General features: G+C 45.3%; 2 protein-coding genes across 5 annotated transcripts; one reads left to right on the plus strand and one right to left on the minus strand.

Moving 5' to 3' along the window:
* Positions 1 to 2101: 2101 nt before the first annotated feature.
* Positions 2102 to 9225, minus strand: TMEM176B (transmembrane protein 176B). 3 transcript variants are annotated; one of them, XM_077149597.1, is made up of 8 exons: positions 9085 to 9225; positions 8286 to 8321; positions 6057 to 6270; positions 4567 to 4677; positions 4145 to 4201; positions 3676 to 3903; positions 2861 to 2980; positions 2102 to 2464 (listed from the first exon to the last, which is right to left on the minus strand). In XM_077149597.1, the coding sequence occupies exons 3-8, from the start codon at positions 6258 to 6260 to the stop codon at positions 2372 to 2374; spliced, it is 813 nt and encodes a 270-aa protein (XP_077005712.1). In that variant the 5' UTR covers positions 6261 to 6270; positions 8286 to 8321; positions 9085 to 9225; the 3' UTR covers positions 2102 to 2371. The 3 variants fall into 3 exon arrangements, with proteins under 3 accessions (XP_077005712.1, XP_077005701.1, XP_077005720.1); XM_077149586.1 differs by lacking the exon at positions 8286 to 8321 and having other exon boundaries at positions 9085 to 9222; XM_077149605.1 differs by lacking the exons at positions 3676 to 3903; positions 8286 to 8321.
* Positions 9226 to 9706: 481 nt separating this feature from the next.
* Positions 9707 to 14035, plus strand: TMEM176A (transmembrane protein 176A). Of its 2 annotated transcripts, none has more exons than XM_077149617.1 (7): positions 9707 to 9839; positions 10633 to 10838; positions 11345 to 11455; positions 12606 to 12662; positions 12834 to 13043; positions 13254 to 13364; positions 13726 to 14035. In XM_077149617.1, exons 2-7 carry the CDS (start codon positions 10638 to 10640, stop codon positions 13777 to 13779), a joined length of 744 nt encoding a protein of 247 aa, XP_077005732.1. In that variant the 5' UTR covers positions 9707 to 9839; positions 10633 to 10637; the 3' UTR covers positions 13780 to 14035. The 2 variants fall into 2 exon arrangements, with proteins under 2 accessions (XP_077005732.1, XP_077005740.1); XM_077149625.1 differs by lacking the exon at positions 9707 to 9839 and adding an exon at positions 10076 to 10356.
* Positions 14036 to 17885: the final 3850 nt, after the last annotated feature.

A 17885-nucleotide genomic window follows, 5' to 3' on the forward strand; every position in this document is an offset into this window, starting at 1 on the left:
AAGCAACATGAAGACAATGCTTTCCACCCGAAGACTGTGGCACTCTGGGGCTGGCTGCTGGTGATCCTTGGTTCCTCTGTCACATGACAAGGTACATGGTGGCATCTACTGGCCTCTTCCTTTTCTTCCTGGTTATGTTTCAGTTTGTTGCTTTTCCATGACTTTCTCTCTCTCATGTCTGAATTAATTCTATTTATAAAGGAATAGGATTAAGACCCATACCGATTGAGGTAGCCTCATGAAAAGATCCTACTTACAATGGGTTCACACCCACGGGAATGATTAAATTGAAGCACATGTTTTTCTAGGGTACATACAGTTCCAAACCACATAGTCAATTCACAGGTTGCTTCCCCTATATAGGGTGCTCAATCCTCAATCTCCTTCAATCTCAACTCATTCTAACTAATCATTCCCTGCACTGTAATATTCTATATTCACTGTCAGCAAACTTTTTCTATAAAATCCTAATAGTAACTATCACAGGCTTTGTGGGCCAGAACTGTTAAGACTGCACAGCTCTACCATTGTAGAACAAAAGCAGCCATACGTAATAATGTGGAAATAAATGGCATAGTTGTGTTTCAATAAAACTTTATTTACAAAAATAGGAAGCAGGCCAGATCTGACCCTCTGACTGTAATTTGCCAACCCCTGTCCAATACCCTGAACACACTTCCTTCTCATCTTCATTGCCTTTTATTATGCACATTTACTTACAATCTCTATTTCCTTACTATACTCTAAAACTCCCAAATAGGGAACCATATCTTATTCATTTCAGTAGCCCTGTATCTGGTCAGCATAGCTTTGTGAGGCAGTATTGCACAGAGGTGTGCTGGTTTGAAACTGTTGTGTACCCCAGAAAAGCCATGTTCTTTAATCCTCATTCAATACTGTTGGGTGGGATCCTTTTGATTAAGTTGTTTCCATGGAGATGTGACCACCCAATTGTGGTGGGACTTATTGATTAGGTGGTTTCCATGGAGATGTGTCTCCACCTATTTAAGGTGGGGTTGCATACTGGAGTCTTTTAAGAAGAAATCATTTTGGGAAAAGCTTTAGAGCCCACACAATCAAAGACCTTTGGAGACTCAGAAGGAAAACATCCCCAGGGAATCCTTGTGAAATGAGAAGCCAGGAGAGAAAGCTACCAGATGTCGCCATATGCATTCCCAGCTGACAGAAATGTTCGGGGCGGCATTAACATTTCTTGAGTGAAAGTAACTTCTTGTTTGTACCTTAATTTGGACATTTTCATGGACTTAGAACTATAAACATGCAACTTAATTAATTTCCTTTTTAAAAGCTGGACTGTTTCTGGTATATTGCATTCCAGCATCTTTAACAAATTAAAACAAGGGATAAATACTGCACAATAGTGTGGGGGGGCTCTGGAGCCTGTCTACTTGGGTTTCAAAACTAGTCCTTCCTCTGTGGAGCTATGTAATAAAATCTACCTCATAGAGATTTCTTAAAGCCACAGTGGAAGTAAAAGGCTTCTCATTATGATTGAATCAGAAAAAATTCAGAATCACTACCACTTCTTAATTCTATAGACTATATCGGCTTTCTTGCCCTTCATAAAGTTTTTCTAAAATATTTTACCTGTACTTACATATTTGCATATAACTATTTACTATCTGTATTTATATAGACAAATGGAAAAAAGTGAAAAACAAATTGATCATATCATTTACAACAGAAGAAAAGCATAGTAGGTATGTATATATCCATGTATGTATGAAGAGAGACTCAACACTAAAAAAAAGAGAGTTTTTTTTTAAAAACTTGTTCCATGAATTTGTGTAGTTCTTTAAAACCTACGCTTTAAATATGTAGATGTTTAAAGGCAATCATATTGGGTAGAGAGATTTTTAGCATGTAAATTATGTTCACTTTACACTGAACAGAAGGAATTTTAAAAAGAGTGTTATTGCCTGGGATAGAAGGAAGAACAATTAATTTTAGTCTCACCAGGACCTGGTTTCATGTGATGAATCAGCTCTTGTTTAATTCCATGCATATTAACACAAATAAAAGCCTTCCCCAGCACATGATCTGTATAAACAAAGGGAGACCACATCCTTCCTGTGCAAGATTATTTGTCCAGCTGTTTCTCTTTAATTGGGTTTGATAAAAATTAGACTATATATGTTTATTGCATTGAGGACACTGGAACGGGAAGAGTGGGTAAAAGAAAGATGAGGAGAGAAGGAAGAAGGAAGGGTTGGGCAGTGTTTGTAGGAAGGGAACTGTGCGAGGAATGTGCCACTCAAGGGTCCTGGGGAGAGTGACCTTGGACTCTCCACAGGCCCTGGATTTCTCTGGACAAGGAAATGCAGAGGGTCCAGGTAGGGTCTCCGGAAGCTCACAGGTTGATGTTAACCATGGTCTTCTCCTTGGAGGGAGAGGGTGGCTCTGAATTCTCCCCCAAAAGCTTCTTCTCAGAACCTTCCTCAACCTGAAAAGAAAAGTGGGAAAAATCAGTTCTGGGGAAAAGGATGGATTTCTTCAAAATCAAGAAGAAGGAGAAAGAAAAGAAGATAGAAAAGGGGGATCAAGCATAAAGGTGAAAAGGAAGAGCAGCTATACAAACGTCTAGGACAGAAGGAAGAAAGAGTGAGGGAATGAAAGGAGGGCAGAGGGAGACATAGGGTAGAACTGCGTTAACCCAGGACATAATGATGAGGTTAATTTTCCCAGACAGTCAAGGGAAGAGTTGAGTATTCAAAAGAAGGTGAGGAGAGTAGAGCATGGCCTCTGATAAGCAGGGTTCTTATCCCAGGATTCTTCCCTGTTCCCAGAGCCTCAACAACCAGATCCAGTCTTGTCCAGCAAGGCCTCCCTGAGAACTCACCAGGGACTGGGAGCCCTGGCCACACAAGCTTCGAAGACCCACTCCAAGGGAAGCCAAGGACACAATGACCTGCAGGACACAGACAGCCAGGAGCAGTGCACGGATCGCTAGGAATAAGTTCTGGAGATAAAAGAAGGAAAAAAGATACAATAAGGAGTCTGCTCCTCCAACTCTGCTCTTACCACCACTTCATCACCAAGGCAATGATGGGGTCAGCTATATCTATCATCCTATTTTCTTGCCTGCAATGTGATCTTGGTGAATTCTACTTGTCCACCACCTTGAAACTGAATGAGCCCTGTGGCTGCTTTGACCAATAAAATATGAGTGCAAATGATGCTATGCCATTACTGGGGTAGTCCTTCAATAGCCTGGTATCTCCCTTTCCCTACCTCTCGAAATGCTCATAATTGGAATGTTCCCCTTTGGAACTTAGTTGCCAGGCTATGAAAAAACCCAAGGTACATGGAGAAGTCATTATAGGCGCTCTGATGGACAGCCACTAAGTTTTGGGGTGCTGTTTTGCACAGCATTAGATAACAGGAACACCTCCACACCAGAAAAGACAGAAGGATGGTCCATGATCTCCTCTCTTAATTGTTTCTTCTTTGCTTCTTATCCCCTTTGATTCAGGGAAACTTCATGTCATGAGGGTTTGACAAATGTCTTGAGCTTAAGTTAAAACCTTCTGAACCAAAGATCTGGGATTAGGTCCAAGATCAAAGAGCCTACACCTCTGCTCTCCAGTGCCCCAAGTCCATGGGAATGAAGGGGGCTGTAATGAGTTCATGAAAGATTAGACTCTTCATTCTCACCATCAGCATTTGCATGTAAGATCTGCATTCAAGCTCCCTCCAGTCTGAATCATAACTGATGCTCCGCCTCCAGTTGTACTCAGTTGCGGTGCTAGGTGTGGGGCGCTCACACACAGAGTCAATGTAGAAGAAACCATCACTCTGCCAGGTTAAGCTGTTCACACAGAGGAAAACAGCAGCAAGTGCAGTGGCGACGCCAGCCAGGGTGAGCAGACCTGATACACAGCACTGGAAGGAAGAGAGGTTCAAGATGCAGATTCCCTCTGCTGATGGCACAGCCATGGGAGCCCAGCCTTAAAGTTTCTCTGCCTCCCCAGATCCTACCCCAGGAAACCCTTCCCATCCTTCCAGGAAAAACCACAAGACGTTGGAGTTTAGGTGTAGAAGACAGAAAAATAGAAGCCGAAAGATTGAAACATAGGAGTGGGGAGATGGACAAGTTAGGGGGCAGAATATGCCCAAAACTCACTGAAAATTTGCCCTGGTTCTTCTCGTGGACAATGGCCCCAACTCCTGCCACAATAGCCTGGAAAGAGAAGACCCCAGAAAAAGCCCTCTAATTTACTCTCCCTCAAATGATCTCTCATCATCCTTCCCAATAAAAGCCAATTTGAAGCAGGATCCATAGGATAAGCAATGAAAACTAGTATATGGGCAGGACGCCAATTACAACTGCCCCATTCTTCCCAACCTTACTTTAAAAAGGAAAATGGTGAGTGTAAAGGTTTCTACCCACTTTATAAGGCAGTTTCGTCAGGACAAAGGGCTTTTGGATTCCAATCTTTTACTTCTTTCTCAAATCCCTGACCCACATCCAGAGGAACTTTCTCTTTGCCCGTGGTCTCTTGCCTCCCACTGAGCCTCTCTGCTCACAGGCCTTTTCTTACTCACCACAGCCCCTGCCCAGAAGGCACAGCCCGAACCTCGCAGCTCAATATAGGGCCCAAAGTAGAGGAACACTCCAAGAGCACAGCTCACAACCCCCAGCAATAACTGGGTCACCTGCAAGATAAGAGATTAAACCCCTTCCCAAGAGCCCAGTTTTACCAGGATCAACTACCCAGCTCCTACAAAGGTGGCTTTTCTCTCCTTTTCATCTACCTTGACATCTCTGCAGCTCTGGATTCTGAGAAGTTCTGTTCCCTTAAGATGCATGAAGCTACACTATCCTGTTCTCCCCTCATCCCACCAATAAACCTGGCTGTTTATTCTTCAGTACTTTTCCCTAACTATCACATTTTTTCATCCCATCTGGTGATTCCAAATTTTTTCCTCATTCTTCCTTGGAAATCCCACCATCTCATCCAAACTTTCAGCCTGACCTCAGCTTCTGGTCCCAATCTCTTTCTTGAGATCCAACACATAAGTCTGAGGCCTTCTGTGGCAATCATAGAAAAAGATGTACCACTAAGCTGAAATGAAGTGAGATTCGCTGACAGCTTACACTTTTTATCTCCTTTGGGGTTCTCCTCATCTTTCAGCTGAAGGCACACATCTTGGGACGCTCCCCTGCCAATGATGGGCAAGGCAGCAATACAAGGGCAATCTCTACCTAACATGGAATTCCTCTAATATGCGATCTTTGCCTTGAACCTCCCCACTGAGCTGGCAGAGACCTTGTCTGGCCTGCACTGCTGTCTGATGGCTCCTGCTGCCTAAATCTACTTCCTCCCTTTGATTTCATAATTGTAACTCCCCCAACAAACCCTTTGCCCACCTAACTTCAACTCAGCCTCTGCTTCCTAGAGAACCCAACTCTCACAGCCTCCTGGACTTTACCACCAGCAAGTCCTGCCAGCATCTCAGATTCATCACATCCAAATGCCTCACCCCACTCTTACTTCCAAAGCCTGACTTCCATGGCTCTGTTCCACTGGTTATCCAAGCTTCAAATCTCAGCATCTGCTTGGATTCCTCTCTTCCTTTAGACCTCGAATTCTTTCATTCCCAAGTCATGGAGTTCCCACCCCACAAAAGGTGGAGGCTCCTTTCTTTTCTCATCATTTCTGTTGTGAACACGCAGGTACAGCCCCTCAATGCTTTATATCTGAACACCTCCTAAGAAGCCTGAAGGCCAAGTTCCTGCTCAGATTCTAGCCAGTGAAAGCTGATCCAGGACAGACTCCTCATCTTGTCACTCAAGATCCTCAACAAAGGAGCTCATTCAAACTTCTGGGGGAAAATTTCCAAAGTTTTCCCAACCACACAGTCTCACATACTACATAAGCCAGAAAATACTCTCTGGAACAAAAATGGATATGAACCAGGAGATCTCCTTCCTTCCTCATGGGGTTCTGCCCACTTGCCTTTTCTGCATCTTGTTGAAGGAGAGCCTCCACTCTCCTTGTCACCTCGCTAACCCTCTCTCCAGCCACTCTTACCCCTAATGCCAGCTGGTCATGGTTTATCCTGGCTTTGGAAGAGGCAGTATTCCGAGTGCGAGACAGAAGCTTCTTCAGGGAACCCCCAGCTTTTAGAAGTTGGGTCAAAACCGATTCCTGATGAATGTGGACATTGATGTGGGCGGGCTGAGGGAATGCAGAGGCCACTGGGACTCCATTCACAGTCACCGTGCTTTCAGTCATCCTGCCTGTGCTGGAGAACAGACATAAAAGTAAAGTCTGGGATCTCGGAGACAGAAGGTAAGGTAAAAAGGAGTTCATGGCATGGGTGAGGGGAGAGAAATCTGTCTCCTCCACAAGATTCTCAGGTGCTCCCAGTGCAGGGACCACAGTGATCTCAAGCTGGGGTGTGAATCTGAATCACCTCTGCTTGGGTAGGTCCCTCCCCAAAATAATCTGATACAATTTGTCTAGGGTCTAGGTGGACAAAAGAAAGGAAATTTAATTATTTTAGTGATTTAGACACTAAATCATGATTTAGATACACACATGTACATATATATATATATGTATATACACACATATATACCACACCCACACATAATCCTTAACATTGTTGCAAGATTCGAAAGATATCAAAGAATATGCATTTAAAACCATCATTTCTCCTCCTCCTCTCCCAACCACATTATTGTCTTACGGATGGAAACAATGTCATCAGTTTCTTATTTGTTCTACCAGTGACTTTTTTTTTTTTTTTGCATAGAAAAATGTGTAAAAACATACTGCCGGTACACTTTTCCGCCCCATATGTTTTGACAATAATCCTGGCTTGGTCCATAGAAAGCTTCCTCACTGTTTTGCATAACCACATAGTATTCCACGGTATGAATGCATCATAATGTATTTACGAAGTCCCCCATTGACAGGCATTTATATCAAAAGTGTTTTTTATTACAAACAATGTGGGCTTGGTGCATCAATAATGGAAATGGAGCTTTGTGATTTTAGTAGATATTGCCAGTTACCCTCATAGAGGTTGGAATATCTACACTGCAGAAGCAAAATCTAAAAGCATCTGTTGGCCCTCACCACGGCCAACAGTGTGTTAAAACACTTTTAAAAAAAATTGTTTCAATTTAATATGAGGAAAGTATATTCTATTATGGTTTAAATCACTTTTATGCAAGAAAATATATTTCAATGAGTTTTGACAATTTATGCATCTGTGAAACCACCAATGCAGTCAAGATACAGAATATTTCTGGGCTTCAAAACATTCCATCTTGCCCCTGCCCAGCAAATCCCTCAACCATTGGTCCCAGGCAAGCATGGATCTGCTTTCTGTAGTTATTTCAGGGTAGTTCTTAATATGAATGAGGCTGAACATCTTTTAAAAGCTATTTTTATTTTTTCTTTTGTGAACTCTCCATTCATATCTTATGCCCTTTTTATTTTGTTTTGATCTTTATAGGGGTTCCTAGTGTATTAGAAAAATTAGCACTTCATCTGTAATCTGGGTTCCAAACATTTCTTTACAATTTGTGATTTGTTTTTTACTTTGCTTACTATATTTTTATATAACCCTATTTTTCTATCTTTTTTAGAAAGCTTTCTGGGTTTTATATCATTCTTAAAAAGGACTTTTCTCAATTGAAAATTAGAAAATAATTCTCCCATTTTTCCTTCTAAGTGGTTTTATGCTTTTCTTTCACATTTAAATGTTGATCCATCTGGAATTTATTTAAGTTGAGAAATGTGGACCTGAATTTTATTTGCTTCAGATGATTACCCTCTTGTCCCAACACTATTTGTGGAATAAATCATCTTTCGCCTACTAACTTAAAATTCTCCCCTGAACAAACAATAAGTTTCCATAGGAACTGCGATCTATTCTAGTCTTTATATTTTGTCTCTTGGTATGTCTGATAAGTCATGCACCAATACCACAATACGAGCATAGAATTTAATATCTAGTTGGGCTATTTCATGAAACTCTCATATTATTTTTTCCCTTCAGAATTTCCATAGCCATTGTTGCTAGTTTGCATTTCCACACACACTTTAGAACGAACATGCCTAGATCCAAAACAAACAAACAAAAAAATTCTCCATAGGAGCATTCCAATGGGCATCCCAGTTAATTATCACTGTTTAAGTTGAATATTGTTAATAGTGATTCTAATAACACCAGTAACCGTAGGAATTCTAAAGTCTTTGAATTTGTAGTCTACTTACTTTTCAGAGCAGTTCTGCTCTTTCACCTACCTGATGGAGCTCCTTTGAATTAGAAAGAACAGGTTCCTGACAATTTCAAGGTAAACAAGAGATTCAGACACACAAAAGGAAGTTGAACTCCATATTCCAGCCAGATCTTTTCTTGGAGGCCCAGGAGTCAGGATGAAGTTAGCAGCCCTGAGAGTTGCTCCTTGGGCTCCTGCTGTATCTAAGGCCCCTGGGTACCATCACTTCCTCCCACCCCACTCCAAGGCCCCATGCGCTCTCTCTAATCATGACCTCGGAAACTCTGAACGAGGCCAGCATCAGTAAGAATCCCTCCTCCCGTGAACTGCCCTGCTGCTGAGTTGTGGGCTCTTCCTTGCTGCCCTGGACACTCTTCTCTGACCAGCTCCTCCCCATGCCTCTGGACCTGAGGGACAGAGTGGCTACATGCCAGGCTATTTCCTGCGCCCCCAACTCATCAGCCACTCCACAGTAGGGCTTCACCCTCAAAGGACCTCAATACCAAACAGCTGAAGATTTTTCCCCTATCCCCATCCAGAATTAAAGTGTGAGGCATTGATGAGGATAGAGATTTAGGGCCAGCTGCCTCGCCCAGGGACAGGCACTTTCCAGCCAGGTTTCCGGAGTCACAGCCTCCATCTAGTAGTTCCTCCCTCCCAAGCAAGTCCTGTGGGCAACCAGGTATGGGGGGAAGGTTGGCAGCCTGAGAGGCGGGAGAGGGGCTTTAGAGACAGTCTTGGAGATTCCTCAAGGGAGAGGTGTTCTCTGACAAAACAGTCTCCTGGGAAAGGGGCCCATCAGGCTGTGAAGGGCCCCACCTCACCTGCTTTCTTCTCGGACCCTGCAGCAGAGTGCAGCAAAGCAGACTGAGAGTTGGGAGGAGCCTGAGCTGGCTCTGAGAACCCCAACAGGACCTTGGTGGAGAGCCAGAAAAGGAAGGTTAGAGGGAGGGGCGACTGGACTTCAGCACAACTTCCCGGCAGACATCTGATCTGAGGCTAAGGGGCCCTTCTGGGGATTTTCAGACTTGAGAATATAATCAGTGTGACTGGAGAAGACCGAAGGAACTTTGTGAGCGCGTGCGCGCGCACACACACACACACACACATACACACGCACACCTGGTCAGGAAACAACCACACAGACTTGCACACGAAAGCACAAGGATATACTTGTTCAGAAATCCCTACCCAGATGGTTCTGTTTTCTTTTCACGGCATAGTCCATGTTTTATCCTCCCCACCCCACCCCAAAAAGGGAGAAATAGACCCGTAGAATTCTCCAGAGTTCACAGGCTCCATCACCCATCCCAGGCCCGCCCACCCTCTCCCTCACTCCTGATTGATTCACTAGCAGCTGGAAAGCCCCAGAAGGGCCCTCAGCCCCAGATGTCTGCCTGGCAGTCGCATGCAAATCCAGCCCCCCCACCCACCCCCACCCACCCCACACCACCCTTCCTTTTCTGAGTTTCCACTAAGTTTCTTTCCCTCCCCTTGGGGTTCCCAGCGCCAGCTCAGGCTCCTCCCAGCTCTGAATTCGCTCCGCCACATTCTGCAGCCAAGTCCCAGAGGAGAACAGGTGAGGCAGGGCCCTCTACAGCCCAGTGGGCCCCTTTCCCAGGAGGCCCGTTTGCCACCAGACCCCCAACCCACGGGATTCTCCGGACCAGTCCTCCAAAGCCCCCATCCTGCCTCAAAGTCCTCCCCAGCCCTCCGCTTCCCTCAGGACCTGGTATAGGGAGGGGCTGCTGGATAGAGGCTGACTCTGGGAAGTGGCAGGAGAGGATGTGGGCTGTGTTTGGCTGTGTTTGATGCCAAGAGAATCTAGCCTTTCGCCTCCATTTCTACAATGACTCAGTCCTGCATTACTGGACTTCAGGTTGGGGAGGGGGTATTGAACAGGCAGTTCAGTGCTGAGTAACCCTTGGTGCAAAGGGAGGTATTCAGAGGCTGAAGTGTGACCCTGGAACCCAGCCGTGACTTGGGGGTTCCACCCTCCTGCCTGAAACACTCCCCGAGGAGGAGGAGAGAGAGAAAAGGGCCCAAGCAGCCTGTCATACTCACATACCCCAGTCGGGGAGTAGAGGGCTGAGGAGGTGAGGAATACAGGGCACTTGCTTGATCCAGACCGGGGAGGCTGTGGGAGGGAGACGAGTGGGAAGATGTGGGTGGCAGGTTCCCAGCGGGCTCAGAGGCTGCCAGGGGCCACAGCACGGCCGGGGATGGTGCTCTCTTCTGGATAGGGGTGGCTGTCCGGGGCCTTGGCTTCTCCACTGCTCGTCCACAGTAGACACGGTGCCCGTCCCCCCGAGCGCCAATGAAATATTTGAAAAATGTCACAGTTGTTTCTGCCAACTTCTGATCGCTCACAGACCAGATGGCCACTGACACGGGGACAGTGGACGGCGGTGAGGCGGCCCCCGCGGCCCCCGAGCCCACCCGCATCGATGTGCACATCCACCAAGAGTCCGCTCTGGCCAAGCTCCTGCTGAGCGGGTGCTCCCGGCTGTCGCAGCGCGCCTGCCCCCGCGACGCCCGCAACCAGACGGCAGGTCGTCGGCTGCTGGCAGCATCCTGGGTGAGTGTGGCTGCCCTCCGCAGCGGCCACGGGTGCAGGGGGACGGGCGGGCATCCAGGCTCCCACATATCAGGTCAGGGAGGCCCCCTCTTGTGGCTGGCCACACACTCTCTGTCTACCTCTCTGTAGTGAGGGCAGGGAACTAGCTTTTCCTCCCTACTAGAAGTCAGGTTCTTTGATGCTCTGCTTCTGTTGTCCTATTGCTGTTGTTTCTCACTTGCTGGCCCCTCAGTAAAATCTGTGGCTAAGGCAGACTGCAGGCTAAAGGGATATGAAGCAGCCACCGAACTTTTCAATCCCCAGATGGTATAATCCCGTGTCCTCTCACCTTAACCAGGCTCAGGGTGGCCTGGATGCTCTGTTTGTCTGTCTGTCTCTCTCTCTGTTGGTTTTAACCATTACTGCCTGTCGGGAATGGTCAAGACCTCAAAGCTACTCTGAGATATGGGGGTCAGAGGGCCAAATCCGGACCCAAGGAATCTGGAGCGAGGTTCTTTGTTTTTCAGGTGGTGCAAATAATGCTGGGACTCCTTAGCGGGGTCCTAGGAGGGCTCCTATACATCAGCGTCTACAACCGTATGCTTGCCTCAGGAGCTGCCATCTGGACAGGCGCTGTGGTGAGCTGGGCAGAAAGGATGGTTCACTGGCACCCTCTTCTCTAGGGAGCTGTCACCGCATTATTCTCCTCATCACCCATCACCATTGTACCCTAGAATATTAGCAATCAGAAAGAACTGAAATTATCTGGACCCAATCCTGTTTCTACAGTTGAGTACATGGCTGAAGGAAGTGAAGTGTGAGGTCCAAAGTCACACAGGCAGTTCTCCCAATTCCCTGGTCACTGCCTCTCCCCGTCTTCAACAGAAAATGTCAATTGAGGATGTAGGGACCTGGCTTCTGCCATCCAGAAGCCTGGGGAGGCAGACATGTCAGAGACTCAATGCTCTGCAAAGAAGCGCCATCTCCTCCTTACTCTCCCATTGCCCTGTGCAGGTCCTGCAGGCTGTGGGAATTCAGTGGGTGTCACTTAACAATTGTGATAACTGTGAACAGATGGGTGTGTATAATCTGCAATAGAGGAGCTTTGTGGGCTGTTGTGGTAGGACTGAGGGACCCTTAAACACACCCACACTCTTAGAAGACCAGCAGAGCACACATATGTATTGAGAGGGGAGTGAAATGTAATCGTGCTCATCCATCCAGTTGCGACCACTCAAGATTAGTTATAGAACAGCAACACGGCATTTGCATCCATCTGCTACAGGGAGGGATTAGCCCCTGTTCTTGAAGCCCAGCTGAATGGATGGGTGGGCACTGCTAGGACAGTGCTGAAGCAGCACAGAGCCTCATGCATTCCGGACTGTACCTAGAGCTTCTTCAATAACCTACGACAACATGATTCCTCACGGCTATATTTGACCTCAGTGCATTTCTCAAATCCCACCGTACTTGGAAATTTCATGTATGCTTAAAAAGAAAAGTTTTAGAGAAGGGGACACTCAAGCTTGACCTTGACCACAAGCACTTTTAGACCCCCCTAAAACAGAAGGACCTGCAGCCTCAGGAGTTTTATCCATGCCACAACACCCTCACCGATTATCTTACTATAGACAATGAAGCTTAGCTCCAAACCCAGAGCTAAGCCGGGGAAGGGCCTGTAGGACCATCAGCTCTCTTGGCAGAAGTCACAGAGGGAAATAGAAATAGGTAACTGAGGAGAACTGCATTTCCTATGCTAACCATGACCTTGCTTTAATTTCTTCCTAGGCTGTACTAGCTGGAGTTGTGGCCTTTGTTCATGAAAAACGGGGTGGCATGTGCTGGGTGAGTCCAGAGAAGGGTGAGGCAGGAACCAAGCCTATAGGCTGGAGGTTGCCCAAACTTCCTGCCTGCATCACACATCAGCTCCGCGGAGCCTAGCCCTTTCTTCCCCAGGCTGGGCTCCAAGAGAGACTGGATACACCAGGGTTTACCTCCACCTCCTCTCTCTATCAGGGATTTCTGAGGATCCTACTTGTCCTGGCAGCTTTCTCCACGGCTGTTGCTGCCATTACATTTGGGGGTGATTGGTTTAACCCTTTCTATCGTGGAGACTATGTCTGTGGTAACTCCTCAGGGGGCTGGCCAACCCCACCCCCTAGCACTAAGAGTCCAGAAGAAGCCAGAAGGCTAACGCTGTGTCTCTCCTACATGAACATGCTGCAGGTAAGTGATCAAGGGGAAGAGGCAGCAGCAGGCAGTGGGCAGTACACTAGACTTATTGACTCCCCAAGCAGGGCTCCTTTCTTAGCTCCCCCAGAAGCTACAGGTTTGGGGATGAAGGTTTATTGACTGCATGTCAATGAGGAGAAGGAAGACAAAGAAGAGATAGTGGCAGCCACTCTGGTGCCTACAGCTTTGATCCTTTGTCCCCAGAACCTACACAGAGGCCTTCAGGCCATGCTTTTGAGTGTCTGGATTGTGCTACTTATGGCATCTCTGACCCCTCTGGGTCTGTATTGCTGGAGAATTTTCCTACCTAAGAAGGTAAGTTCCTAAACCGTGTGTCTGCATGTTTTGAGGGTGGCAAGGCTTTCTAGAGGAAACAAGAATGAAAGGTTAGGGCATAGAAAGAAGGCCCATTACAGTGATGGGCCTAAGTGGCATCATGCCAATCTTTCCATCCTAGCGGAGGCCCAACCAGAAAGACCCTATGACAGATTTAGTGGCCCTAATACCAAAGAACCCAGAAGGCCAGGGAAGTCCACATCCATGCTAGGCCTTGGGGACTTTTTGCATCAGCTACCATGAGACTGATGTTGGGATGTGGCTCACTCCAGAATTAGGCTTCCCTGGTGGAGAGAAATTCTCCTTTCTCTCTCCCCATCAAGGCTGTCTTCTCCCTTAGGAAAAAGATAGGAACGAACTGTTGGAAGTAGACTCAAGCCCTGCTTCTTTCTGAATACTCATGCCTGGAGCTCCTGCTGGACTGTGAAGCCCTGCATCTGGTTCCTGGAAGGAGAATTAAAGAGGGAAAGAGACTCTCCAAGAACCCCAGATATCCTCCCCATAATCAAACCCACTGTCTTGCTACCCCCAAACAGCATAGTGGCTCTTGCCCATTTCTTGCTCACCTTCACCACCTTCACCATCCTGCCCTGCTCTGTGTCTCCTTTTCAGCAGTAATTTGATAATAAAAACTGGTGTTATTGCTCCTAGCTTCTTGCTTGGTTATTCTAGGGAATTTCCCTTGGCTGGAGGAGATAGTGGAGAATGAGCCAATAGCAAACCTAAGATGTTCCCCCCATGACTCTTGAGCCTTCTATCTAGTTGCTGGCCCTTCTTTGGGGCTGTTCTTGGGCTATAGATCTAAATGCCTGGGTAGCAAGGATAAAGGAAGCTAGGCTCTGAGCTTCACTTCCTGCCTTGCAGATCTAAGAGGAATAATGCTCGACAATGTGAGAATTCGATTTTTTATTTGGACTGGAGAAATTTAAAAAATAGATAACAAAGCACCAAGATTCAATCATTTAGAAATTGTTTTTAAATTTTTAATGAAATTTTATTGAGATATACTATATATTCACATACCATATAATCATATAAAGTGTATAATCAATGGTTCACAGTAATATCATATACTTATTCATTCATCATCACAATCAATTTTTGAACATATTCATTTCTACAAAAAAATAAAAGTAATAATAAAAATAAAAATGAACACCCAAAACATCCTATATTCCTCATCCCCCCTTTTATTTATTTATTTATCCTTATTTTCATACTCATCTTTCCATACACTTGATAAAGGAAGTGTCAGTCACAAGGTTTTCACAATCACACGGTCACACCAAAAAAGCTATATATTTATAAAATCATCTTCAATAATCAAGGCTACTGGAATATAGTTCAACAGTTTCAGGTATTTCCTTCTAGCTACTCCAGTACACCAAAAACTGAAAAGGGATATCTATATAATGTGCAAGAATAACCTTCAGAATGACCTCTCAGCTATATTTGAAATTTCTCAGCCACTAAAACTTTGTTTCATTTCTCTTCCTCTTTTGGTCAAAAAGGCATTTGCAATCCCACCATGCCAGGGCCAGGCTATTCTCAGAGAGTCATGTCCCATATTGCCAGGCAGATTTACACCTCTGAGAGTTATGTTCTATGGGGGGGGGGGCAGAATGAGCTCACCTGCAGAGTTGGGCTTAGAGAAAGAACCCACATCTGAGCAGCAAAAGATGCTCTCTGGGGGTGACTCTTAGGCACAATCATAAGTAGGCTTAGGTTCTCCTTTGCAGGAATAAATTTCATAAGGGCAAGTGCCAAGACCCCAGACTTGGCCTATTAAATTGGTAGTCCCCACTGCTTACAAGAATATCAGGTCTTCCCCAAGTGGGGAAATTTAATATTTCCATATTTTCCCCCAGTCCTTCAAGGGGACTTGGCAAATTTTTTTTTATCTTCTGCCCAGATTACTCTGGGATGTAACAGGGCATACATTAAGTTGTACGAACCAACAAGATCTCACTCCCTTTTCAAGATACCGTTTAATATAGGTGTTTGAATAAACTGACCACACAACTGAATTAGATAGTGTGCTGACGAAAATACTAATTTTGCATCAAATAAGCCCCTCTACCTTCGGTCTCACACAGAAGACAAAGTTTTAAAATACAGTCAATATCTGGGTGCAAGCGTAGTTCAGTGGTAGACTTCTCCCCTGCCATGCTGGAGACCCAGGTTCAATTTCCAGCCCATGCCCTCAATGTTCACTCACATAGGTGCATGCCTCACAACTTCATTCCTTCTTGCAGTCGCTCAACACTCAGTTGTATATATACCACAGTTCTCCCTCCGTTCATCAGTCAATGTACGCTCAGGTCACTTCTATCCTTTGCAAGTTGTGAATACTGCCACCATAAACACCAGTGTGTGAATGTCCATTTGTGTTCCTGCTTTCAGTTCTTCCAAGTATATATCTAACAACTGGGTTGCAGGATCATATGGCCACTCTATACTTAGCCTCCTGTGGAGCCACCACGCTGCCCTCCAGAGGGGCTGCACCATTCCATTCCCCTACCAACAGTGAACAGGTACTTCTCCCTCTCCACATTTTCTCCAGCACTAGTGTCTTTCTCTTTATGTTTAAACAGTTTTATTCACTGTCATGGTTAGGGACAGGTGTCAACTTGGCCAAGTTGTGGTACCTGTTCATCTGATTGGGCAAGCGCTGGCCTGTCTGTTGCAATGAGGACATTTCATAGGATTAGGTCATGATCACGTCAGCTACATCCACAGCTGATTCCATTTATAATCAGCCAAAGGGGAGTGTCTTCTGCAATTAGTGATGCTAAATCCAATCATGGGAAGCCTTTTAAGGAGGACTCAGAGGAGACAGGTTGCATTCCTGCTTTGGCTGGTGAGCCTCTCCTGTGGAGTTCATCCAGGCCATCCATTGGAGTCATCGGCTTCGCAGCCTGCCCTGTGGATTTTGGACTCTGCGTTCCTACGGTCACGTGAGACACTTTCATAAATTTTATATTTGCAAGTGTTCCCTGTTGATTCTGTTTCTCTAGAGAACCCTAACTAATACATTCACATACCATAAAATCCATCTGTTCTAGTTTGCTAGCTGCAGGAATGCAACACACCAGAGACAGACTGGCTTTTCTTTTTTTTTTTTAACATGGGCAGGCACCAGGAAATGAACCCAGGTCCTTGGGCATGGCAGGCAAGCATTCTTACCTGCTGAGCCACCGTGGCCCGCCCCAGACTGGCTTTTAATAAAAGGGGATTTATTTCATTAATTCTTCAGAGGAAAGGCAGCTAACTTTCATCTGAGGTTCTTGCTTACATGGGAAGGCACAAGATGATCTCTGCTGGCCTTCTCTCCAGACCTCTGGATTCCAACAACTTTCCCCGGGGTGATTCCTTTCTGCATCTCCAAAGACCTGGGCTGAGCTGCGAGTGCTGAGATGAGGTATGCTGAGCTGCTTGGGCTGTGCTACGTCACGCTCTCTCATTTAAGCAGCAGCCAATTAAGTCAAACATCATTCATTGCAGCAGGCACGCTTCCTTGCTGACTGCAGATGTAATGAGCAACAGATGAGGTTCATGTACCACTGGCTCATGTCCACAGCAACAGAACTAGCTGCCTACACCTGGCCAAGCTGACAACTGAATCTAACAACCACACCATCCTAAGTAAATGATTAATGGTTCCCTGTATAAACACACAGTTATGCCTTCACCAACACAATCTATATAAGGACCTTCCCATTTCTTTCATAAAGAAAGAAGGAGAGAAAAAAGTAAAAAAAATTTAAAAATAAAATAAAAAGGAGGGCAGACCACAGTAGCCCAGCAGGCAGATTTCTCATCTGCTATGCCAGAGACTCGGGTTTGATTCCCGGTGCCTGCCCATGCAAATAAATAAATAAATAAATAAAAAGGAGAAACAACAAAACAAAGAATCCCATACCCATATCTTATTGACATTTATTTTTGGCATATTACATTTGTTACATTTAATGGAACCTATTACAATGCAACTGTTAACTATAGAACCTAGTTTGCATTATTGTATTTTTTTCCGTGTACCATCTTGTTTTCAATACTTTGCAATGTTGACATCCATTTGTTCTCCCTCATGCAAAAACATTCTTATATTTATACATTTAAACACCATCATTGCCCACTCTAAGTTTCACTAAGTTGTACAGTCCCAGTCTTTATCTTGCACTTTCCTTCTGGTGTTATACATGACCTCAACCCTCCTCCCTCAACCATACTCACACTCAGCTTCATTCAGTGTACTTACAATATTGTGCCACCATCAGATAATATTTTATCATCCATTTCTGAATCTTTACAATCAGTCCTGTTGAACATTCTGTACTCCCTCTACATCAAATGTCCAATCTTTACCTGCTTTTTTTTCATCTCCTAACATCCTGTGTTCTCAACTTTAACTCTCAAAGCTTGTTCATAAATGTTAGTCATATTAGTGAGACAATACAGTTTTTGTTCTTTTGTTTCTGCCCAATTTCACTTAACATA

The sequence above is a fragment of the Tamandua tetradactyla genome, chromosome 1 (genome assembly GCF_023851605.1).
Source record: "Tamandua tetradactyla isolate mTamTet1 chromosome 1, mTamTet1.pri, whole genome shotgun sequence".
Lineage (NCBI taxonomy): Eukaryota > Metazoa > Chordata > Mammalia > Pilosa > Myrmecophagidae > Tamandua > Tamandua tetradactyla.

Bases quoted from the DNA above. Each gene is read 5' to 3' on its own strand.
- TMEM176B (XM_077149597.1), bottom strand. From the start codon at position 6,260: ATGACTGAAAGCACGGTGACTGTGAATGGAGTCCCAGTGGCCTCTGCA. The intron at 4,202-4,566 runs GTGAGTAAGAAA...TTCTCTTTCCAG, and splicing joins CCTTCTGGGCAGGGGCTGTG to GCTATTGTGGCAGGAGTTGG. The intron at 3,904-4,144 runs GTGAGTTTTGGG...TCTTCCTTCCAG, and splicing joins AGAACCAGGGCAAATTTTCA to TGCTGTGTATCAGGTCTGCT.
- TMEM176A (XM_077149617.1), top strand. From the start codon at position 10,638: ATGGCCACTGACACGGGGACAGTGGACGGCGGTGAGGCGGCCCCCGCG. The intron at 11,456-12,605 runs GTGAGCTGGGCA...ATTTCTTCCTAG, and splicing joins CCATCTGGACAGGCGCTGTG to GCTGTACTAGCTGGAGTTGT. The intron at 13,044-13,253 runs GTAAGTGATCAA...CTTTGTCCCCAG, and splicing joins CCTACATGAACATGCTGCAG to AACCTACACAGAGGCCTTCA.